At 42.9% G+C, this 19917-nt stretch overlaps 1 protein-coding gene across 1 annotated transcript in view; it reads left to right on the top strand.

Annotated features, from left to right (window-relative positions):
- Positions 1-19917, top strand: part of LRP6 (LDL receptor related protein 6) — a 184686-nt gene that overhangs the window by 117671 nt on the left and 47098 nt on the right. Inside the window, exons 5-7 of the mRNA XM_006031797.3 lie at positions 4165-4561; positions 4811-4982; positions 19213-19429. Coding sequence (XP_006031859.1) covers positions 4165-4561; positions 4811-4982; positions 19213-19429 — 786 coding nt within the window. The remainder of the gene's footprint in view (positions 1-4164; positions 4562-4810; positions 4983-19212; positions 19430-19917) is intronic.

Here is a 19917-nt window from a genome sequence, read left to right as displayed (position 1 = left end):
CCTCTGCAACAGGAAACTCTCCCGTGCAATGCTCTGCAACTTGGCAGGGATAATTCTGGTGCTGAAGCACACACACAATCATGCCTTTTGGGTCATGACATCTTGTAGGAGAGTTAGTTTGGTTCCTCCTGTTTTCTTCAGGGCAGCTACTGCAAAGTGGTTGTTACGGAAGTATTGTGTAATTCATCAACATTAGCCTTTATTTCTGGAGCACTGAAGTGTTTGGTGAAGAGGTGCATCCAATGAGTGTTGCAGCCTTATGTTATTAGCTTGGGGCTTTCTTCACTTTCTTCTAGATATCTTCTCATCTTTGATACATTTGCAGCATTTTTTCACAGTTTGTTACAGCTTTTACTGCTGCTACTTGTAAGTATTCTGCTTTGTGTGCATTTCCAGATGTATCAGTTATTTCTGTAAGGTAGACAGTCCCTTTTGTCACACAAGCACATATTACTGGATCATTGTGGACATTGCTCCACCCATCAAGACTCAGGTTAACAGTTTTCCCCTCTAGATTTTTTGCATGCTGTTCAGTTTCTTTCTCATACACTTTATTCAGCAACTTGCTTTCTATATCTGTTGGGCGGACTGTATCCTGGTCATAATGACTGAACCATGTCAATAAAGTGTGTGTTCTCAACCATATGGAAAGGAGAATGTGTTGCATAAATAAAGTGAGCAGTTTTTTACATCAGTTGCCCTGTGCTGTAATCTGCTGGTTCTTATTACAAACTTATTTAAGGTTGTTTCAGGATGATGGAGATTTTTTTTCTTTTTGCTACAGGTGATATACATTTGACTGGAACACTAGTATCATTAGCAGATAACTCTGAATCTGTAGACAGTGACAATGATGTTGAAGATGGATAGTCAGAATCCTGTATGTTGAGGATGGATCCTCCTGAACAAAAGAAGTCAATGCAGTCACTACAGTACTATTAGTTTAGTATTACTTATTGCACTCAGTACTACTTTAAAAGTGAAACTTTAAAAGAAAGATCTGCCTATTTCAGCCATTATTTTATATCACAACTGCATTAAAAACATGACAGTTTCATAATATAACAACTATTTTTTTAGCTCAAACATTTTTATGAGAATTCAAGTAGTTCAGAAGTCCACCCAAAAGTTATGGACAGGGAAGACAAACAGTCCTTACGAAAGAAGTATGAAATAAGAAAGTTTACTAACCTGGAGTTTCTGCATGTTCAAACATGTTCCATTTATCATCTTCAAAGTGGCTTACTCCTGAGAAGGAGCACTTTTCATGATGTTGCTTCATTTGGGCAACCAGGCCTTGTATTTCTTTGTTGCACTGGTTGCATTTTGCATGCATGCATGCCACAGGTAGAGGAACTTCATTAAAATATTCCCAAACAAGGGTCCCTTTTACAGCCTGGCAAGCCTGCTGCCATGATAGGTTTTCCTTTCTGCCATACCATTCCCTCACTAGATCTCAAATCAGTGGAGAGGCTATACTCAGAAACATATCCCTCAAGACTTCTGGAATATTCGGCTCAAAATGTTTCCCCTTTGTTTCTACTGCCCCTCCCTCCTTGCATTTATTTCCAGACTCTACCTCCTTGCCTAGATCTACTCCACCCATAACAATCCTTTATTCATTTAACTTCTTGAAACTTTGCACTTTTAGAGAGAGGTAACGGTTTGACTCTGTGTGTACAAACCTGCAAAGAGACATGAGGGCTGATGGGTAAATAATTAGGTGTGTTATCTCTCATCTCCATATACTGCTTTTAACAAGGATGTTATCTCTGGAGACACAAATCCACAGTTTGAGAACTGAAACTAAGTGTGGCAGGGCACTGTTGGTGCCTGCCACTTTAAGGGCTGAGTCAAACAGCCAGCAGGTGCTTGATTACAGCGGCCATTTTAGAACTCTGGCCACCTATATAAACAGAGCAGTTTGCTGCTGGTAGGCTTGGCCAAAACATTGCCTGGCTAAAAGGCTGTATGAAGCATCTTGGAGGTAAGGGGAGGAGCTTAGGGGGATGGGTTGGAGGCTGCTGGTCCTGGGCATGACCTACAACTGTACCCTGCTGGGAGTGGGTGGCCTGGTGGGGCTCCCAGTGGTGTGGGAGCCCCCAGGAAATACCAGGCCAGTTACCACCCTGGTGAAAGGCAGGTCGGGGCACCTTAACCCCTAGCCGCCACAACATTGTGGGTACAAGGGTACCAGACATGGCTATGACCACCTGAGCCCAAAGAGGGTGTAAGACCTAGGTGGGGCCAGGTACGGCTACGGCCACCTGAGCCCCCAGTGGGGAGAGAAGCCCCATGGCACCAGTGAGGGGGTAGAGATGTGGAGCCTCAGTGAGAGGGGCGGATGTGGAGCCTCAGTGAGGGGGAAACTAGAGGTCTGGGAGCCCAGTATGTGTGTGTGTGCGCGCATAGAGTTGCCCCGGGAGGGGCCAGGGCAAGCTTGGCCCCGGTTGGGTAATTGGCTGGACACTACCCCGGTGAGGGTCATGGGAGAGGCCCAAAAGATGGTATATCTGCCACCCAAGGTGTGCGCTAGGTAAAACCTGTGGCCAAAGGGCCCTGCTCCAAGAGGGAGCAAGGCAGTACAAGTTGTTGATGCGTGAAGGAGACCCTGTGAGAGGGGGTGGAGCATAAGAGGCCCTAGTCAGAGGAGGGTGTTATGAATGTGTATGTGTCTAAGGCCTGACAGTGAGGGCTAAGCTTGGTCTGGCTGGAAGTGGAGAGCATCGTGGCACCTGAATGCCATCTGTGAGGCTTGGGCTGCGGTGTAGGGGATGAATGGAGCCACAGATAGTGCCCCCTGGCATCAGGGCAAGAATGGGAAGCCTCCCGCCTAATTAACACCATAATAATGTATCATTAAGACATGGTAGGAAAGGAGGCAGGTGATTGGCTCAGAAACAGGTGGGTGGGCCAGTGGCCAACTGACCCCAAGAAAGCCCCTTGTTACAGTAAGCATCACAGAGATGCTTAATGGAATCTTCTAGACTGAGCACTGAGTCCCATTGGGTAGAGTCATTTTCTTTAATCTTGACTAATCTATAAAGAAGCCTCTGGGAACCCCATAAGATTGGGCCCCTAATATAGTCCATGGCCTGTAAATTTTTTGGCTACCCTCAAGCCTGTGCCCTTTTCCTCACTATCTGGGGTCAATAATTGCCACATTTTTATCTGCAGTTGGATGTACAGGTTATTTTACCTCTACTCCTAACTCATCTTTTCCCAAGTTCAACATTACTCTCCCTCTGAGACACCAGACAGATAAATCATCTAATTTTGGACTTGTATTAGGTAATTTTAAAATGACTTTAACTTGAGAAAATAATTATTCAAAAATGTACCTTTTGTCTTATTCAGTAAGAAAATATCCACTGTAACGTAAGCAAATCATGTTTCTTCTCAACCTAAAGGCTGTCAAAGCTTCTATACAGTTTATTTTAGTCTTTGTCAGCTTTCATGGTAGTCTTCAAATCTCACCATAGACTTTCATCTGATGTGCCGATGAAGAGGTCCTGATATTTGAATCAATTCCTAGTAACAGTGTGTTTGTCTTCTTGTAAAAAAAAAAAAAAAAAGTAAGGCTAACTTTTCAGATTGGTGTTTCTCAGGAGATTTTCTAATTTTACTAGTTTGTTTTATTTCTTATATATTCTGCTATTTAAATGTCAATCCGTATTTCTAGAGAGGTTATTTTCTCTGTTTCCATTAGATTTTTTTTATCTAGGGGATTGTAACTCTATTCACTTGTCCCCCAAAAGTCTCAATAGATGCCCCTTTTTTGAGAGAGAGAGAGAATGAAGGGTAGCCCCTTTAACAGGATAATTGCAAATACAAAGTTAACATCTTGAGCTCTGTCAGATTTACATGGCTAGTAAAAAAATCTAGGCTGGACAAGGAAGATATCATCTATTAAAAGTTTTTGTTGTCACATAAAATTGGATGGTCCACTGCCACAGAAAACAACTTTGGTCAGCATTGGATCCAGACTTTGCATTCCAGATCTTTGGCCATAGTCTTAGTTGGTGCCAGTCAATTTGCATAGCTCCATTGAAATCTAATACTAGCTTGTACCAGCTGAGACCATGGCTCAGAATTTCCAGGTTTAATGTGCAGTATTTTTGAGTAAGTGTGTTTTGATTTTTGTTTTCTTCTCGCTATGAACAGGTGCCACTGAGTTGCTGCTTCTAGCCCGCAGGACGGACTTAAGGCGCATTTCTTTAGACACCCCAGATTTTACAGACATTGTCTTGCAACTGGAGGACATCCGTCATGCCATTGCTATTGACTATGATCCTGTGGAAGGCTACATCTATTGGACAGATGATGAGGTGAGGGCCATCCGCCGCTCTTTCGTGGACGGATCAGGTTGTCAGTTCGTTGTCACAGCACAGATTGCACACCCTGATGGCATTGCAGTGGACTGGGTTGCCCGAAACCTTTATTGGACTGACACTGGCACTGATCGCATTGAGGTGACAAGACTTAATGGGACCATGAGAAAAATTTTGATATCAGAAGACTTGGAAGAACCCAGAGCTATCGTATTGGATCCAATGGTTGGGTAAGGAGATACTTATAGATATTGTTTCTAAAAAGGCTGAATACCATTGAGAACATGTTGCACAGGTTGAACTTAGTCCCTTTAGTAAATGAAATCCATGTTAATTTGGTCTGTAAATTCACTGGCCTATACTGTATCCCTTGTGATCATACAATTTTGGGTCAAAGTAAGTGTGAGAGAGAGAGCGAAGCTGTATAAATGTTGAAGAGCATTGGTTTATAAATAATTCTGCAACTTTTTGTTCTGCAGATACATGTATTGGACTGACTGGGGAGAAATTCCCAAGATTGAGAGAGCTGCATTAGATGGTTCAGACAGAATTGTGCTGGTGAATACTTCCCTTGGCTGGCCAAATGGATTGGCACTGGATTATGCAGAAAGCAAAATATACTGGGGTGATGCAAAAACGGATAAAATTGAGGTTTGTTCATTGCATCTGCTTGTTTCATTCTGCACTCACAAAACAGTAGAGCTACTACCATTTTCTTGAAATAAGGATTAATATATGAAGTTGTCATAGGAATTTTCATGGGGCTTCATGGTGTGGAAAATATGCTTTGGGAACAATATGGAGTGCATCTTTCCTCTATGGCATTTGGCCCTGGAGTCAGTAACCTTTTAAAAGCAGTGGACCAAAATAACACAGCTCAGTCCAGTCACTAACATTTCCAACCTGGCCACCACTGCTGTGCAGGTAATCCTTCATGCCCTCAAATAAATCTCTGTCAAATACTCCCTCTCCCTCCTCTGCTGCTGAATTGTTGTTGTTATCCAGGTTTCACAGGCCCGATGAAATCGCTCAGCTAGGTGGATTCAGCCTGTGGGCCATGGGTTGCCACCCCCTACCTTATGCAAATCACTTCACAACTCTTCCGCCACTTGTCTGCCTACAGAAGGGAACTAATACTCATAATATTCTAGGATAAAAAGCTTATTTAAACATATGTACCCTGTTTTAAATTTAGGTGATTGTTTTTAAGTAAATCAGTTGATTTTATAGGTTGTAATATGTTCTGAGTCAATTTTACTTCCAGGTTCTCATGCATTTACACCAGTGAATCTCAAAGGAAGTGCTGGGGCCCACGAGTGCTGCGAGTGGTGGAAGTGTGCTGCAAAAATGATACTTCTCCTTGTTTTTGTTGTGGTTTTAAGCTGGGAGGCACAATATGTGTGCAGAGCAGGACGTAGGAGAGTGTGGGTGGGGTTGGGAGAAGCAGTGTCACCATGGGAATTGGACATCTCCAAACTGCCAGCACTGACTGCATCCTGCCTGCATGCTGGGGTCATGACTGCGCTGTGCACCTGAGTGCTCAGCGCCATGCTCTGCTGCATCCTGCTCTTCACACATGCTGTGTCTGCTCCCTCCAAACCCCGTTGGGCAAGTGGTTGTGGATGCCTCCCTCCCTTCCCTTCTTTCTCTGGTCCAGCTGATCAGCCAGGAACCCTCTTGCCCAGGACCAGCCTCCACTGCACTGAGCTCTAGGGAGCCCTCTCCAAGAAGTGTCCCTGCACCCTGTGGCTCCCCAGAGCAGCATGGAGTTTGTTTACAACCCCTACCCCTGTGGTTCCAGGGCACACAGCAGACTGGCTTCATGTGCCCTGTCAAAGAGGGTGCCTCCCTGGTTCAGCCCCACACTGCCTCCCACAAAGAGGGCTTTCTCTGGTCCTGTACCACAGCTGCTTCTCCCAGCCCCCAGTTCTGGTGCACATGTACCTTCCAGCTGCTTGGGAGCTCCACTAGGATTGGACATCTGCAAACTGTGTTCACACCACTGCCACCACTTTTCCTTGTTCCCTTTTTCAGGTGTAAGAATGAAGTGTGCAGCCAGTTTTAATTCAGACAAAAAGTGTCCCCCAGGTATCAAAACTTTGGGGAAACACTGGTGTATACACACACACACACACACACTCACACACACTCTCTCTCTCTCTCTCTCTCTTCTCTCATGTTCTTGGGGTTTCAAATATTGCTGGGTATTAGATTGTTCTCACCCTTTATTTCAGTACTTCCCATTAGAATTTTAGTTAAAGAAAAAGGGGTACGGGAGTGGGAGAGAAGTAACCATTCTATTGCCTGTAAGCAGTTTCATCAATCTAAAAATTTTGGGTCAGGTCTGACTTTTTTGACACATTCCGAGTGACTGTCTGAGTACATTGTTGTACTTGGTATATATTCATTGTTTTTATCACAAAAATGTAGACAGGTCTGGTGCTGTGTGGGGAAGATGGTTGTATGATGATCAGGGTCCAGGGAGCCTCATTTTCTCTGATTAAAAAAAATCCCGAATTTTCTAGATTAAAATAATCCAAATCCACATTTTTCTGTGACTAAAACAAGATATATATATATTTCTTAAAACCAGAAAATGTGGGGGGTGTGTATATATATATATGTATGTGTGTGTGTGTGTGTGTGTGTGTGTGTGTGTGTGCTTTGATCAAAGCAAAGATCAGATTTATAAATCACTTCCGTATTCACGTGATGTAGCCATCACCCTCCTTCATTCTCTTCCCTTTCTCTTTTTATGTCCTTTTCCTTCTTTCTCCTTTTCTCTCTTCTCCTTTCCTTTTTCCTTCCCACTTCTTTTCCCTCTTCTTCCCTCCCCTTCCCTCCTCCCCCCCTTGCTAGATGTGGTTGTCTTCCCCTGCGAAAGACAAAGAACACACACATGCATAAAATATCTATCTATCTATCTATCTATCTATCTATCTATCTATCTATCTATCTATCGTTTTAATCACAGAAAAGTGTGGATTTGGGGGTTTTTGTTCAATCAGAAAATGTTGAATTTTTTGTTTTTAATCAGAGAAAACCATGATCCCTGATGATGATACTGTGGCTATACGTCAGGTCCCTAGCAGTTGCACTTTTTCTTTTCTTTCGATGGTGGTGTTAGAGCAGGGGCGGGCAATTATTTCAGGTGGAGGGCTGCTTACTGAGTTTTGGCAAGCCATTGAGGGCTGCATGACAGGCAGCCAGGGGCAGATAAATATTAATATTCTAAATGTTTTAGGGGTCCCACGGGCCGGATAGAATGGCCTGGCGGGCCGCATTTTGCCCACCCCTGTGTTGGAGTGATGTTGTAGCCATGATGTTTCAGGAATCATGTAAGAGGAAAGCATTTCTTCTGGTGATACCCTTTATTGGACCAACTGTGTAGTTGGGATAGAATTAGACAAGCTTTTGAATGCAAGATGTTCTCCAGGTCTGAGGAGAAAGGCTAGCCCAGGGATAGTAAAAACCAGTGGGAAGACGGGGGGGAAAATTCCCAGAGGCAGCAGAAGGAAAGAAGCCGATTCCTGAGATCAAGGTCTAGCAAAAGGGAGGAGGGTTATCATTATTATTTTTTTTAGCTAGAAGGCAGGACATGGTGGCATCGTAGAGAATAGTTCAGAGTGGCATAAGCTTTCATAGGTATCTGATGAAATAGGCTGTTGCCTGCAAATGCTCATGCCTCTTTTAACCAGTTAGTCTCTAAGGACACCTACACACATGCCCGATGCCTGTTCCAGTGCATGCTAATTGGCACTCGTTGGAGCAGACTCAATTAATCAAATCACTTGGAGTGTGCTAATTAGCATGCTCAAGCAGCCTTGCTGTTTCATGTATTCAGCATCCCCAGGCTTCAGAATGGTGGTGGGGGTGCACTTTCACTAAAGTTTGTCAAACGATCTTTAGTTAAAGCACCCCTGCGACCATTTTGAAGCACAGGATGCTGCTGAATATACAAGACCCTGTTGGTGCTTAAATAGAGCGTCTTCCAAGAGCTGCTCTAATTAAAGTGCCCCCCTCCCCCAACACACACGTAAAGATGACCTAATGTGCTAGCCTGCCCTGCTGTTTGCCTGACTTCAGGAGACCCCTGTCGTTTGGTGGAAGAATCTTTGTCTGCCACACAGGAGACCTGGGTTTGATTCCTGGATGCTTGTATAATTACAGTGATAGAGGCACCGAATGTCTAGACTCAGTCTGGCCTTTGGATTCTGTTGCAGTGGTGTAAAGAGGGGATGGAAGGTCTGGGTAGCCTCCACTCTTCCAAACTCCTGCCTAGAGGCATATGTATTGAAGGTCTGGGTGACCTATTGCATATACCATGATCCGAAAAGGGTGATAATTGCCAAACATCAGACTTCAGGCTAACACAGCTAGCTACTTTCTTTAGTTTTAGTCTTTCTCAGTGACATCTATTATAACCCTGGCCTTGCAAAGTTGCAACAAAGTTTATCTCCCCAGACACCAAATATGTTTCCTTCATCTTTATAATAAGTTTTTATTTTATTTATCTAAAACTTAGAGTTACATTTTTGGACCTCTTTTTATTTTTGATATCTCTGGCCCCAGGCCTACAAGAAGCCTGGGATAGGCGGATGCCTTAATTCACAGAGAACAGCTTTTAGATGCAGGGCGTTGGCAAGCAGAGACACTAGTGGGCTCAGTGGCCTCTTATTGTAGCAACTTGAAAAACAAACTCTAGTGTTGTCCTCACTTGGATACTTCTTTACAGCAAAGAGGACTGTAGCCACAGACCTGCTTATACATGAATTGAATGTATTATGTTTCTGGAATGGAATGCTAAATGAGCACCAATATTTTTTTTTTGTTTCTTTCATGAGTCTTCCTCAGTGTTTGGTTTTTGCTAATGCCTCACGCTCCAGGAATTATGGGAGTAAGTGAGAAAGTGACTTTGCTTTGCATTTAAAGCTAAGAGAAAGTCTTGAAAAAGCACAAACCATAAAGGCTCAAAACTAGGAGGCAAATAAAGAATATTCCAACATTATTATTATTACTTTTTACATTTCATGATTTTTAAAAGCATTTCTTGTTTTTCTGGTGACATTATTAAATGCACTGGACTAGTGATACTGCAGTCCTTCAGGCTTCTTAGGATCTTTATTCCATTGACTTGTTACATTAATTTGAGGGAGAAACTTCGCCAGTCTCCATTAGTGTATAACATGACTACTTATCAAATTTGGAACTGCCAGGATAGTCTGGTAGTCCAGTGATCGTGTTATAGATGGACTGGAATTTGAGTCCTGAGAGATAGCTGGGATAACAGCATTGTAGCAGTGGTACACTCTGCCTGTGATGTGAGAATGCATCTTGCACAGCACATTCCAGCCTCTCTGGCTGAAAGGCTCTGGAAGGGTCTTCATCCAGAACACGGAGTCAACCCAGCAAAGAATACTTTGAATGAGTGGTGAATAAGCGGAGAGAATTGAACTCTTGGAAGTCTAAGACAGTAGCATCCCTGCTGCTCTGCACGATCAAACATTCAGAATCACATTACTGTGCCAAGTAGTGTTTCTGGGTTAATGGCTTTCTTATCTAATCTATTCTGGTGCAGTTTGCCCCAGTATCACATGTCAACCTTCTGCAGTGGCTGGAAGGCTGGAGGGAAGATGGGTGGGTTGGGTGGGTTGTGGGGGGGTGTTGCAGGCCCTGTAAGGCCATTGAGTATGATTGGGGAGAGGTTTAAACTCCCACCCTGGCCTGCAGGGACCCCAGCCAGGGTGTGCCTGGAGGAGGAAGTGGAAAACAGCCGTACCAGGTTTGTCCCCAAAGGGGGCAGAGGGGTGCATGGCCAGACACCAGCCAGGGCAACGCCTCAGATGAAGGGGGGGAGGGGAGGGGATTAAACCTCCTGTCTTCCCTCTCCCACCAGCATGGGGACCCCAACTGGGGTCTGCCTGACATTTCTCCCTGCTGGCCACTCGCACTGTGGGGAGCATGGCGAGCGGGAGAGGGGAGAGAAAGGGAGGTTTAATCCTCCTCCCTCCCTCCCTCCCTCCCTCCTCTGCCTGAAGCTGCTGCTTGGCCCGGCTGTGCCCATGTCCTCCATCACGCAAGCGGCTAGCAGGGGGGAAAGCTGGGCAGACCCCGGCTGGGGGCCCCATGCTGGTGGGAGAGGGGAAAACAGGAGGGTGTGTGTAATCCTCCTCCCTACCCTCCACCTGAGTCTGCTTTCCCACACCTCCACCTCCTGCACTTCAGTGGGGAAAAAAGTCTGGCACAGGCTGCTCCACACCTGTCAGGCAGACCAGACTGCATCTCCAGCCAGGTTTCCCAACCCCTTGTCAACCAGCCCTTACAGTTCTGGCTAGGGAGCAGACAGCACAACCCAGCCCAGGGCTGCAAAGCATCCTGGGATGCTAGGGTACTGTGATTTAACTTGAACCAAGAAGGGGTCTTAACCTAAATCAGCTAAGTCTGATACTACATTCAACCAGATTTATCTTAAGCCAGTTCTGGCCATTTTGAAACCGGTTTATGTGCACTGAGCTTCTGTTCTGTTACAAATTTAAACCAGTTTCTGATCACTTAAACCAGTCTGTGTGTAACTTCTGTCCCTAGTCTATGAGATTTCTTGTTGTGCTTTGGAGCGTGTTGCAATAGCCTATATAAACCATAGACTGTCCCATTATTAGCTAGATCTACTGTATCTAGATTAGCATTTGGATTATATCTTTAGTCTCTCTCCACTAGCTCGGTGCCCTGAGGAAGTTTCTAACAGTCTGCAAACTCATTTTTCATGTAAGTTCAGTATAAGGTGGCCCTTTGACCTTGAGCAGTTCTTCAGCCTAAATTTTTGGGGATTGGGATGAAAGCTAGTGAGAATCTTGCTTGCAAGTTGACAGGTTATACAGGAAACCCTTGCTGTTTGTGGGTTCGGCATTCACGGTTTCAAATATTCACGAATGCCAAACCTGCATTTTAAATACACTTTATATACTTACAAGAGCTCCTCAGGAGATCCATGCTTGCTGCTGTTGGGCTCCCGCTGCTGCACTCCCACCATCGCCGCCAGAGCCGTGGCCCCCCCGCCAACTGCCAGGGGCACTGCGTTCATGAACACAGTGCCTTATTCGCGGATTTTGCCATTTCCGGGGCATACGAGAACGTGTCCCCCGTGAATGGCAATGGTCGCCTGTATAGTCCAATGGTGGAACATGGAACTGGACCTCAGGTAACCTGAGCCTTCTCCAGAGCCTGAGCTGGCTGTATGACTTTGTGAACATGTTGCAGGGAGGAGGGGTAGGTATGAAAAATGAGAGAGAGAAAAAGAAAAATATTTCTGTGTACTTCATGTGTTGTTGTATGCAAGGAGTCTACAAGCAGCTATTCCACAGAGAATTGTTGAATCCACCTGTTTTTCAGGGTGTGGTATTACTCAAATAGTAGTTGTATTGTTTTGATGAAAAAGCGAATGCTTCTGATGAGCTGGATTTCAAGCTTGTTTATGCCACATACTGCTTTTATTATTTATTTTTCACATGCTGCTTCATGCTATGCTGTTCTGGAGCCCCCAGATGATAATAAAGCATCAGCAGGGGTTAATGGAGACTGGTAGGGGGTGCAGCAGGGAGCTTTTGTTCCCATTTTATCTGGCAGCCTGCAGCAGGCAAAAGCAGGCTGTGGCTCGACAGCTTCGTCATTTATCTCGGTCAGGTTTCACTGCTGATAAACTTCTATTGAAATGGATGGCTGCTATTGTGCTTACCAGTGGGGAAGATTTCTTATTGACTTGCTACAGGTTTAAAGCATTTTCCTGCCGTGCTACAAGGTTAAAAATGTACAATCTTTTCTGTTGAACTGGTCTTGTGTTTCCCTGCTCAAGTGAATATTTATCTTCTGGGCACGTAACGCTACCTGTTCTAAGACATAAGTTGGATTTAAAATGGCCAGCAAAACCCATATTGATATAACAGTTATGCCTATGTGTTGAGAGAAAGTAGCATTGATGCAGCTGATTTCCTTGCAATTTTTTTGATGAGTGAGTGTTGCTTTGGTTTTTCTTTATTCATCCTCTCTCCTCATCTCCTTTTTTCTTGGAGTCAGCAGTGACACACGCGTACTTGCACGCTTACTACTGGTGGGCTCTGTAAATGGACTGCTTGCCTCCCATACTGATTCCATGCAGCTCTAACTTTTAAGAAGGTTAGAAGTGGCCCCAAATCTATTAGGCATGCGTAGCATTACTTTTCCTAATCCTCATGATTAACATAGGAAGTCTTACATCCTGCTGTTTTCCAGCATCAGTATATACAAGCCTTCAGAACACAGTCACACTGGGCAGCAGAAAACGGAAGCTGTTAAGACCTTTTTTAGTACAAAAATCTTTAACAGAGAGGACCTTTATTGTCTATGGCCAAGAAACGAAAAGCCTGGCATTTGGAGAATGCTTCATTTTATATTCTAATCCTGAAATTGCAGGGCTATATTTCCTTCTGATGACAACTCCCTCTGTTTCACCAGTACCCTAATAAGGAAATTCTTTTTTCCAGGCATTCAGGATTGTGTTCTATTGAGAAATTCTGTCTTATAGAAAATAGTCTGTGTATTGTGTAAGGCATAGTCTGTGTTTTCTTGCAAGACATGCCTGGCTGATCCTCCCTACCACACCCACTTTTCGATAGTGAAGTGGAAGTCAAGAGACAGGAAAAGTTGCCTCCTGTTGTATGTACCCACACAAACACACTCATTCTCTCTCTGCCCCTGACATATTATGTATATGTCATGTGCTGTAGTTTCATTTAGGACCTGATTCAACACGTTAAACTCATGCTTAAATGCTTGATGAATCTGGACTTTCAAGTTCCTTCTGGTTTTAAAGGTGGCCAGAATTCATAAGTAATCCCATATTTTAAAATGGGGACAAAGTAAGGATTTTTTCTTCTTCAGAGTTACAGAGGTTGACACTTCTATATTATTTTTACATGCAGTCTTTCAGTCAGTGAAGAATTAAGTCTTGCAAGACAGATTTGGAGCCATACATCTGCTTTGTTGCTGGCGAGGAAAGCTGTCCTGGAGATATTTCGTGTCTGGCATTGGGCTTGTTGTTTGTTAGGTCTTTTGGTTCATGTAATAATGGATCATTAAAAAGGAAATATTTTTGTTTGGGATTTGTTCTTTGTTTAAACATTGTCCTATGCAGCTGTAGTCAGCTTACTTAAATGTGTACTTTTTGCACAACTTTCAAAGTATTACAAGCGCAAAACCATAAAAGATGAAATTTTGTGAAAATTACACATTGTTGTCTTCCAGGTACAAGAACATAAAATGACAGAGTTGCGTTTTTTTGTAGCCTGTCTGTCCTGAATACATGGGAAATCATACTGCTGGTGCGCCTATGAAAAATATCTTTTGTAAATTTGCTCTTGCTAACTTCAAAAATACCTTTGTAAATTTGAAAGAGAGAAAGTTTCCAGCAGTTGCAGTTCACAGTTTTATGCACACCTGAGCAATTACAAAAATAATTATAAAATTAATTTCCTCTGTTTCCATTTTCCAATAATTTTGAGAGGTGGTTTAGCAAGTGAGGCATATAGACAGCTTCTGGTATTTAGAACTACATTCAAAACTAAATTATGCTGAGAAATGAAGATGAATAACACCAGTATGCTTACAGAAACCTTGCTTATGCTGTGTCAGTTAAATTACAAGTATAAACCTTTAAGCTTTGACTAATAGAGGCTCCATAATTGACTAGGCAGTGAGTGTCTTCAACTTCCACTGGAATGAAAAAGAACCATGGATGTTTAGCACCCTGCAGGATTAGGCTTTCTGTGGTTATTTGTTTAATAAAATGTTGTTGTGTTCATGGAAGTAAGTCTGATAGCTGTGCTCACAGTGGTAAGTCTGATAGTTTAAATGTGTCACAGTCTGGACAGATGTTTGGAGACTTGTAGCTCCATGAATGTTTATCCGTGCTCACATGTGATACTTTCTACTTTCCCAGGTCTTGTCTTTCAGGAAACTTTGTTAATTCCCTACAATCCCAATTTGTTGCACACTTTGTTACTTTAGTCTTGAGCCCACAGAGAGTTCTGCCAGTGCTCTTTGGTAATGATTTGCAAAACATTCCTCTTCTAATCAGAACTGAATGGAACTTCACTGATGAAATAGGTGTGGGAACGTGATTTGACAGACTGCTACTCAAATGTCAGTTATTAGCTAACGCATATTCAAACTATGCATTGTCAAAAATGAAAAGTCACAACATCTGACTACTTAAAGCTTTTTATTACTGACATTCAGATGTGAATTAAATCCAGAATATTTGGCAAAATTGAGACTTTCATCAAATTGTTATCATGCAAAATTCCATTTTTGGGATGGAAACAGTACTCCAAGATAGTAAGCTGTATTTTATCTGTGCTGGCCACCAAATGCATTAACTTAAGTTTTGACCTTAAGTTATGAGCTGCATTTTATGAGGCTGAAGTTTTGAAGTGATACATTACTTTGTTTAACTAGTTGTAAAAAAACCTTGTGCGTGCTTTATTTTGATTTGCTTTGTGGCATTTATTTTTTTGTTTGGAACTAGTTGCCTTTACAGTAAAGGTAGTGTTTGTGGCTAAGCTACATCTGTTTCCTATTGTAGTCTGTATTCTCGCTGTGGGTTTACAGTATTTTAAATTGCCTCAAAACGCGAAATTCACACCACACTGTGGTTAAAGCAGCGCACGTCACTGGAGGCACTGGCTCATATTAGAAGGTGAACTCCTCAAACAGGGATTGAGAGATGCTGGTTGTCATTTTGGCTGGCTAATCCATTTTGGGGTGCAGTAGGATAGTTCATATGTAAGGAAACTCAGCTGGTACTTGTTACCTGAATTTCACAGTAGGGAAGAGATTATGTTAACATCCTCTGGAATGAATTGATTAGGGTTGTAGTCTCCCTTTGTGTAGGTTATGTGCATCATCCCTGCATCCCATGCTATTTTGTTTTGTGCCTTATGCTAGTTTATGTTTGTTTTGTGACCTATAGATAGGGATATTTTTAAAACTTCTTGAAATTAGCTAAGGTCAGTATGGGACATGTTGCACTGTGACAGTTCAGTCCATGTGGTATAAGTTGTTGCTTACACTCCAGCTCCTAATGGACAAATGTTAATATTATAAATCATTGGTGAAGGGACAGTCTTTTTGGCAGACAGGTCCCAAATTAGCCCACACCCTTCCCAAGTGCCAGTCTAATCCCATTTCCCTGACCGATCTGCTGCTCTGCTTTCTGCTTTTCTCTACTCCCTGCCCAATTTACTTCTTTGTTTTCTTCTTCCTGTGGTATCTTTTGCTGGGCTGCCTGTCCCCTCCCTCATTTGCCATGTGCCCCACACAATTACAAATGGCTCTTCTCTTTTTGGTTTAAGGAGGAAAGATGAAGTCAGAACAGAGATTTAGAAAAACTGTAAAGCTCAGCAAGATGGTGGTAAAATAAAATGGGGGTGATGAGTTTTATTTGAGCCTGGGAGGGTACTTTCTTTACCCCTGTAGATTATTGTATTTTTTTTAAAAAGCACGCTGATGATTAAGGAACTTGAATAGATTAAAGAACTGGGAGCTTCAGCAGAAAGATTCCTTTGTTTTCCTGTAGCTTACCTTCAGCACATTAATAGAGCCACTTCATGGTTCTTCAGTTCAGTGTCAGTCTTTTGTTTAGGAACCTCATTTGTCACAACAGAACTCAGGGGAACCAGACAACTAGAGCTTGAGAGAGAGAGTCTACAGGTACTGAAAACTTCTGAAATTCAAGTGGAATAACTGAGCTGCTTTTGAAAGAAGGTGCAAAAATTGGAATTTTTACTGGGCCTTGAGTCCAGTAAAACAATCTGGAATCGGAAGACAAAGTGACAAGCATAAGGTGCAGGTCAAGGATATTATATGTGCCATAATACAAAACTAAGTCTAGAAAAGTGTGCTTGTTATACTTTAAAAAAAGAACATGGAAAAATAAATCTTCCAAAGCAAAATGATTTTGTTGATGCAATATGCACACATGTATAAATCTACAACGTATGCTAACAGTCTTTAAAACCTTTTTACATAACCATTTCACAGAGTAAGTTTGAATTTTCTTTAAAGAAAACTGGAAGCCCACTGGAAGTTAGTGAATATACAACACTTGTCTTGTTTTTTACAACAGTTCTGTTCATGAAGGGAGGGCTTGCTGGCTGGATAAAATGGAATAAAACCAGTTTACAGCATAAATACTTCTGAGCAGAAAAAAATTGCGTGTGGAGATTTTGGCATGATTTTAGCAGACTTTGCCCTGTACCAAGAAAGACTTGGGTTTAAATCATGTTGGAGTGATATTGTAGCTATGATGGTTCAGGAAATATGCAACAAGCAGTATAAAAATTATCACCCATAAACATCCTTGGGTTTGAATCCTCATTTTGCTTTTCCTTCCCTGCCATCTGATACCATCTTGGGCCTTGCTTATCACTAAGTGCTAGTAAATCCTAACCACAAAAGTGTCCCTTCAGGCAAGTTATGTTGGCATTGATAGATCCTGGCCATTGTTATTACAGAGGTATTTGGGTTGAGGTGGAGAAGATGGGAAATGCTAAGCCTCTAGACTAATGATTCTCAGCCAGGGTACCCGTGCCCCTAGATCCGTTGAAGGATGAGGATGGAAGTGTGAAAAGATAAAGGAGGTGGCAGGAGATGAACAGATGAGCTCTGACTTCAGCTGTGAGGAGATAAGCAGAAAAGGGCAGGCTAAACCACTCCCTGCCTAGCTGTTCCCCCACCTCCACTGCCTGCCCCCTCTGCCTGGAGGTAAACCCTGTAATAATTAGATTTTGGAATGGGGTGCTGCTCAGTTCACAGAAGTTGTGGAGGGGTGCCTCGAGTCAGACGAGGAGTGCCTTGAGTCTTAAAAGATTGAGAACCACTGCTCTAGATTAGAGGTTCCCAATCACTGGGCCACGAAGTGTTGGCTGCCGGGCTGCCAGCAGGGAGCGGAGAATGCAGGTGGGGAAATGCCTGGGGCAGAGGGCAGGGAGGTGGCTACGCTGCTTGCTCCTAGGGAAGGCAGCGGAGCCCCTTCTTCCTGGGCAGCTCCATCTGGGTCCCCCAGGCCCAGCAGTCACATGCAGGGTTAAAGCTGGGCGGAGGGGCAGCCAGCTCTGTGTGCCTTGTCCTGCTCCCACTGCACCTGCTGAGGCACTGCCCGCGCAGCAGATACTGCGGCCTGTGCTGGACTGGGCAGGACCCCCAGCCCTGCCCGTGGCTGGGAGCGGAGAATGCAGGTGGGGAAATGCCTGGGGCAGAGGGCAGGGAGGTGGCTACGCTGCTTGCTCCTAGGGAAGGCAGCGGAGCCCCTTCTTCCTGGGCAGCTCCATCTGGGTCCCCCAGGCCACTGCCTGTGCAGCCTCCTCCCCTGCAGGGTTCCCTGGTGCCTGGCTATGGTGTCCCAACCCGATCCAACCCTTGCATCCCCCCCCCCATGTAAAAAAATTAAATTTAAATATGTAAATTTAATTTTAACCATGTAAATTAAATTTAAATATGTTTGCCAGTCCGCAGTATAAAAAAGGTTGGGAACCACTGGTCTACCGTAAGAAAGAAAGGGAGGGGTACCAAGATTTAAAAACAGTATGTTAATATGTTTCTAAAGTTTCTTTTTTCCCCACTCTCAGACCTCTCTAAACAAAGATGTTGCATCACAATCTCTTGGGTAATGCTAGGTTCCAGAAGGAGCTTCCTGACACGTTGCAATCTTCTATCTAGATATTTTAATACATTCATACTCACTTTATGAATGCTGTTGGATTTTGTGTTATCCAATTTTTGCAGGCAAGGTAAAGGAAAAGACTTTCCTAAAACGTTTCTTTTTATTCTGAACGAACACATAGGATGAATGTAATACAATTCAGGAGTGATGTCTCCTCACACATTGTTTAGGGCTCATGAGATCTCAGCATCACATAATTATAATGTGTACTCATTGTAACTTTAGTGTTATGTTCATTTAGAAACATCTTCTTTTAAAAGGGTTATTTCCTTCACCTGATATCCCTTTAATATTTTAATATTTTAAATAGTCATACTTGGCATTTAAACAGTGTTGTAGTATATTTGACTATGGTAAGTATATTCATTAATCCTTACAATGCCCTTTTGAGGAAGGTAATATTTACCCAATTTTATCAGGAAGTGAAACTAAAAATACAAATTAAAGTGTTTTGATTGAAGCTATAGGATGGTGCACTGCCTATTCATGACCTTTCAGGTACAGAAGGTGTAGAATATAGTTGTCAGGAATGCAAATATGATTCTTGACACTGATCCTCTGATACCCAGAATTATCACTTTTTATCATCAGTCCCAGTCTGGATAAAGTTGTCTTGGAAGGGACTCTTGACTACTGTATAGTGAGCCAATTTAAAATGAAGGGCATCCCCACTTCTAAATTTGTCATCATTCTTCCAAACTGCACTGCCTCCCATTTAAAAGTGAAGCAATCAAGTTATTGCAGGAAGGGAGATAAGGAAAGAGGTAGGCTTTATGTATTAAAGATATGCCCAGGGTTGGATCACAAAAGAAATATTCCAGGACTTGCTGAATTGGAACCCCACCTTGCAGTCTCCTTATCTGGATTTCATTTATGCAGATAGCATTAGACACAAAGGGGCCTTTGTGGATTTGAGAGTGATGGACACTTTGCCAAAAGTCTGTCTTTGATTATTCTGTATCTAGTTTAGTAGAGTTTCAATTACTCTTATTTTTCATTTAGTAATAAAAATTAAATATGCAATGCTTAATGTAGTTGTTAATCATGAGATTATATACAAAGAAATTATTCTGCATGTATTCAGGCAGTTTCTCATCCCAGTGTCCCTGCTATTATGTGTATGCACAGGTCATGAATTCAGATGGCACTGGTAGGAGGGTTCTGGTGGAGGACAAGTTGCCTCACATCTTCGGATTCACTTTGCTGGGAGACTATGTTTATTGGACAGATTGGCAAAGGCGCAGCATTGAGAGAGTGCATAAGCGTACAGCAGAAAGGGAAATCATCATAGACCAACTGCCTGATCTAATGGGTCTGAAAGCCACAAATGTCCATCAAATCATTGGTGAGTGAGTGAAAAATCACAAAAAAGGGGAAAATGAACTTCTTGAGCATCTGTATGGGGAAACTGTTTTTCTTTCCAGGTCTGGATACACTCCACCAACCCACAAGAAAGGATCTCAAGAAAGTATTTAACAGTGCTGGCAAGAGTTTGTAAAACAACAACAATACCCTTTACTGGCTTTGAGCACTTGATATCTAGGTTATTTATGCATGGTTATCAACTTGTTTAGACACATTCCGTCTGTTACAGTCAAGTCATGGCTGCATGGGGCTAACTGCTCGAGTAGTACATTGTTTTCTTGGTCAAGTTGTGTAGACTTTTCTAAGCTTTGCCACTGTGGCATAATCCTTATTAATACCTGAGCTAGCTAGTTTCAAGTTAGCTCAGGTATGTCTGTCCTATGCTGTGGTAACAGCAGCGAGTGCAGGATAGGCCTAGCCTAAGTTAGGTGTGTTTAAGTGAAGCTGTCTTTCATACTAGTCTGTACC

Source organism: Alligator sinensis, unplaced genomic scaffold (genome assembly GCF_000455745.1).
Source record: "Alligator sinensis unplaced genomic scaffold, ASM45574v1 scaffold91_2, whole genome shotgun sequence".
Classification (NCBI taxonomy): Eukaryota; Metazoa; Chordata; order Crocodylia; family Alligatoridae; genus Alligator; species Alligator sinensis.
The sequence above is the reverse complement of the archived record's forward strand: the minus strand, read 5'-3'. Positions and strand labels throughout refer to the sequence as shown.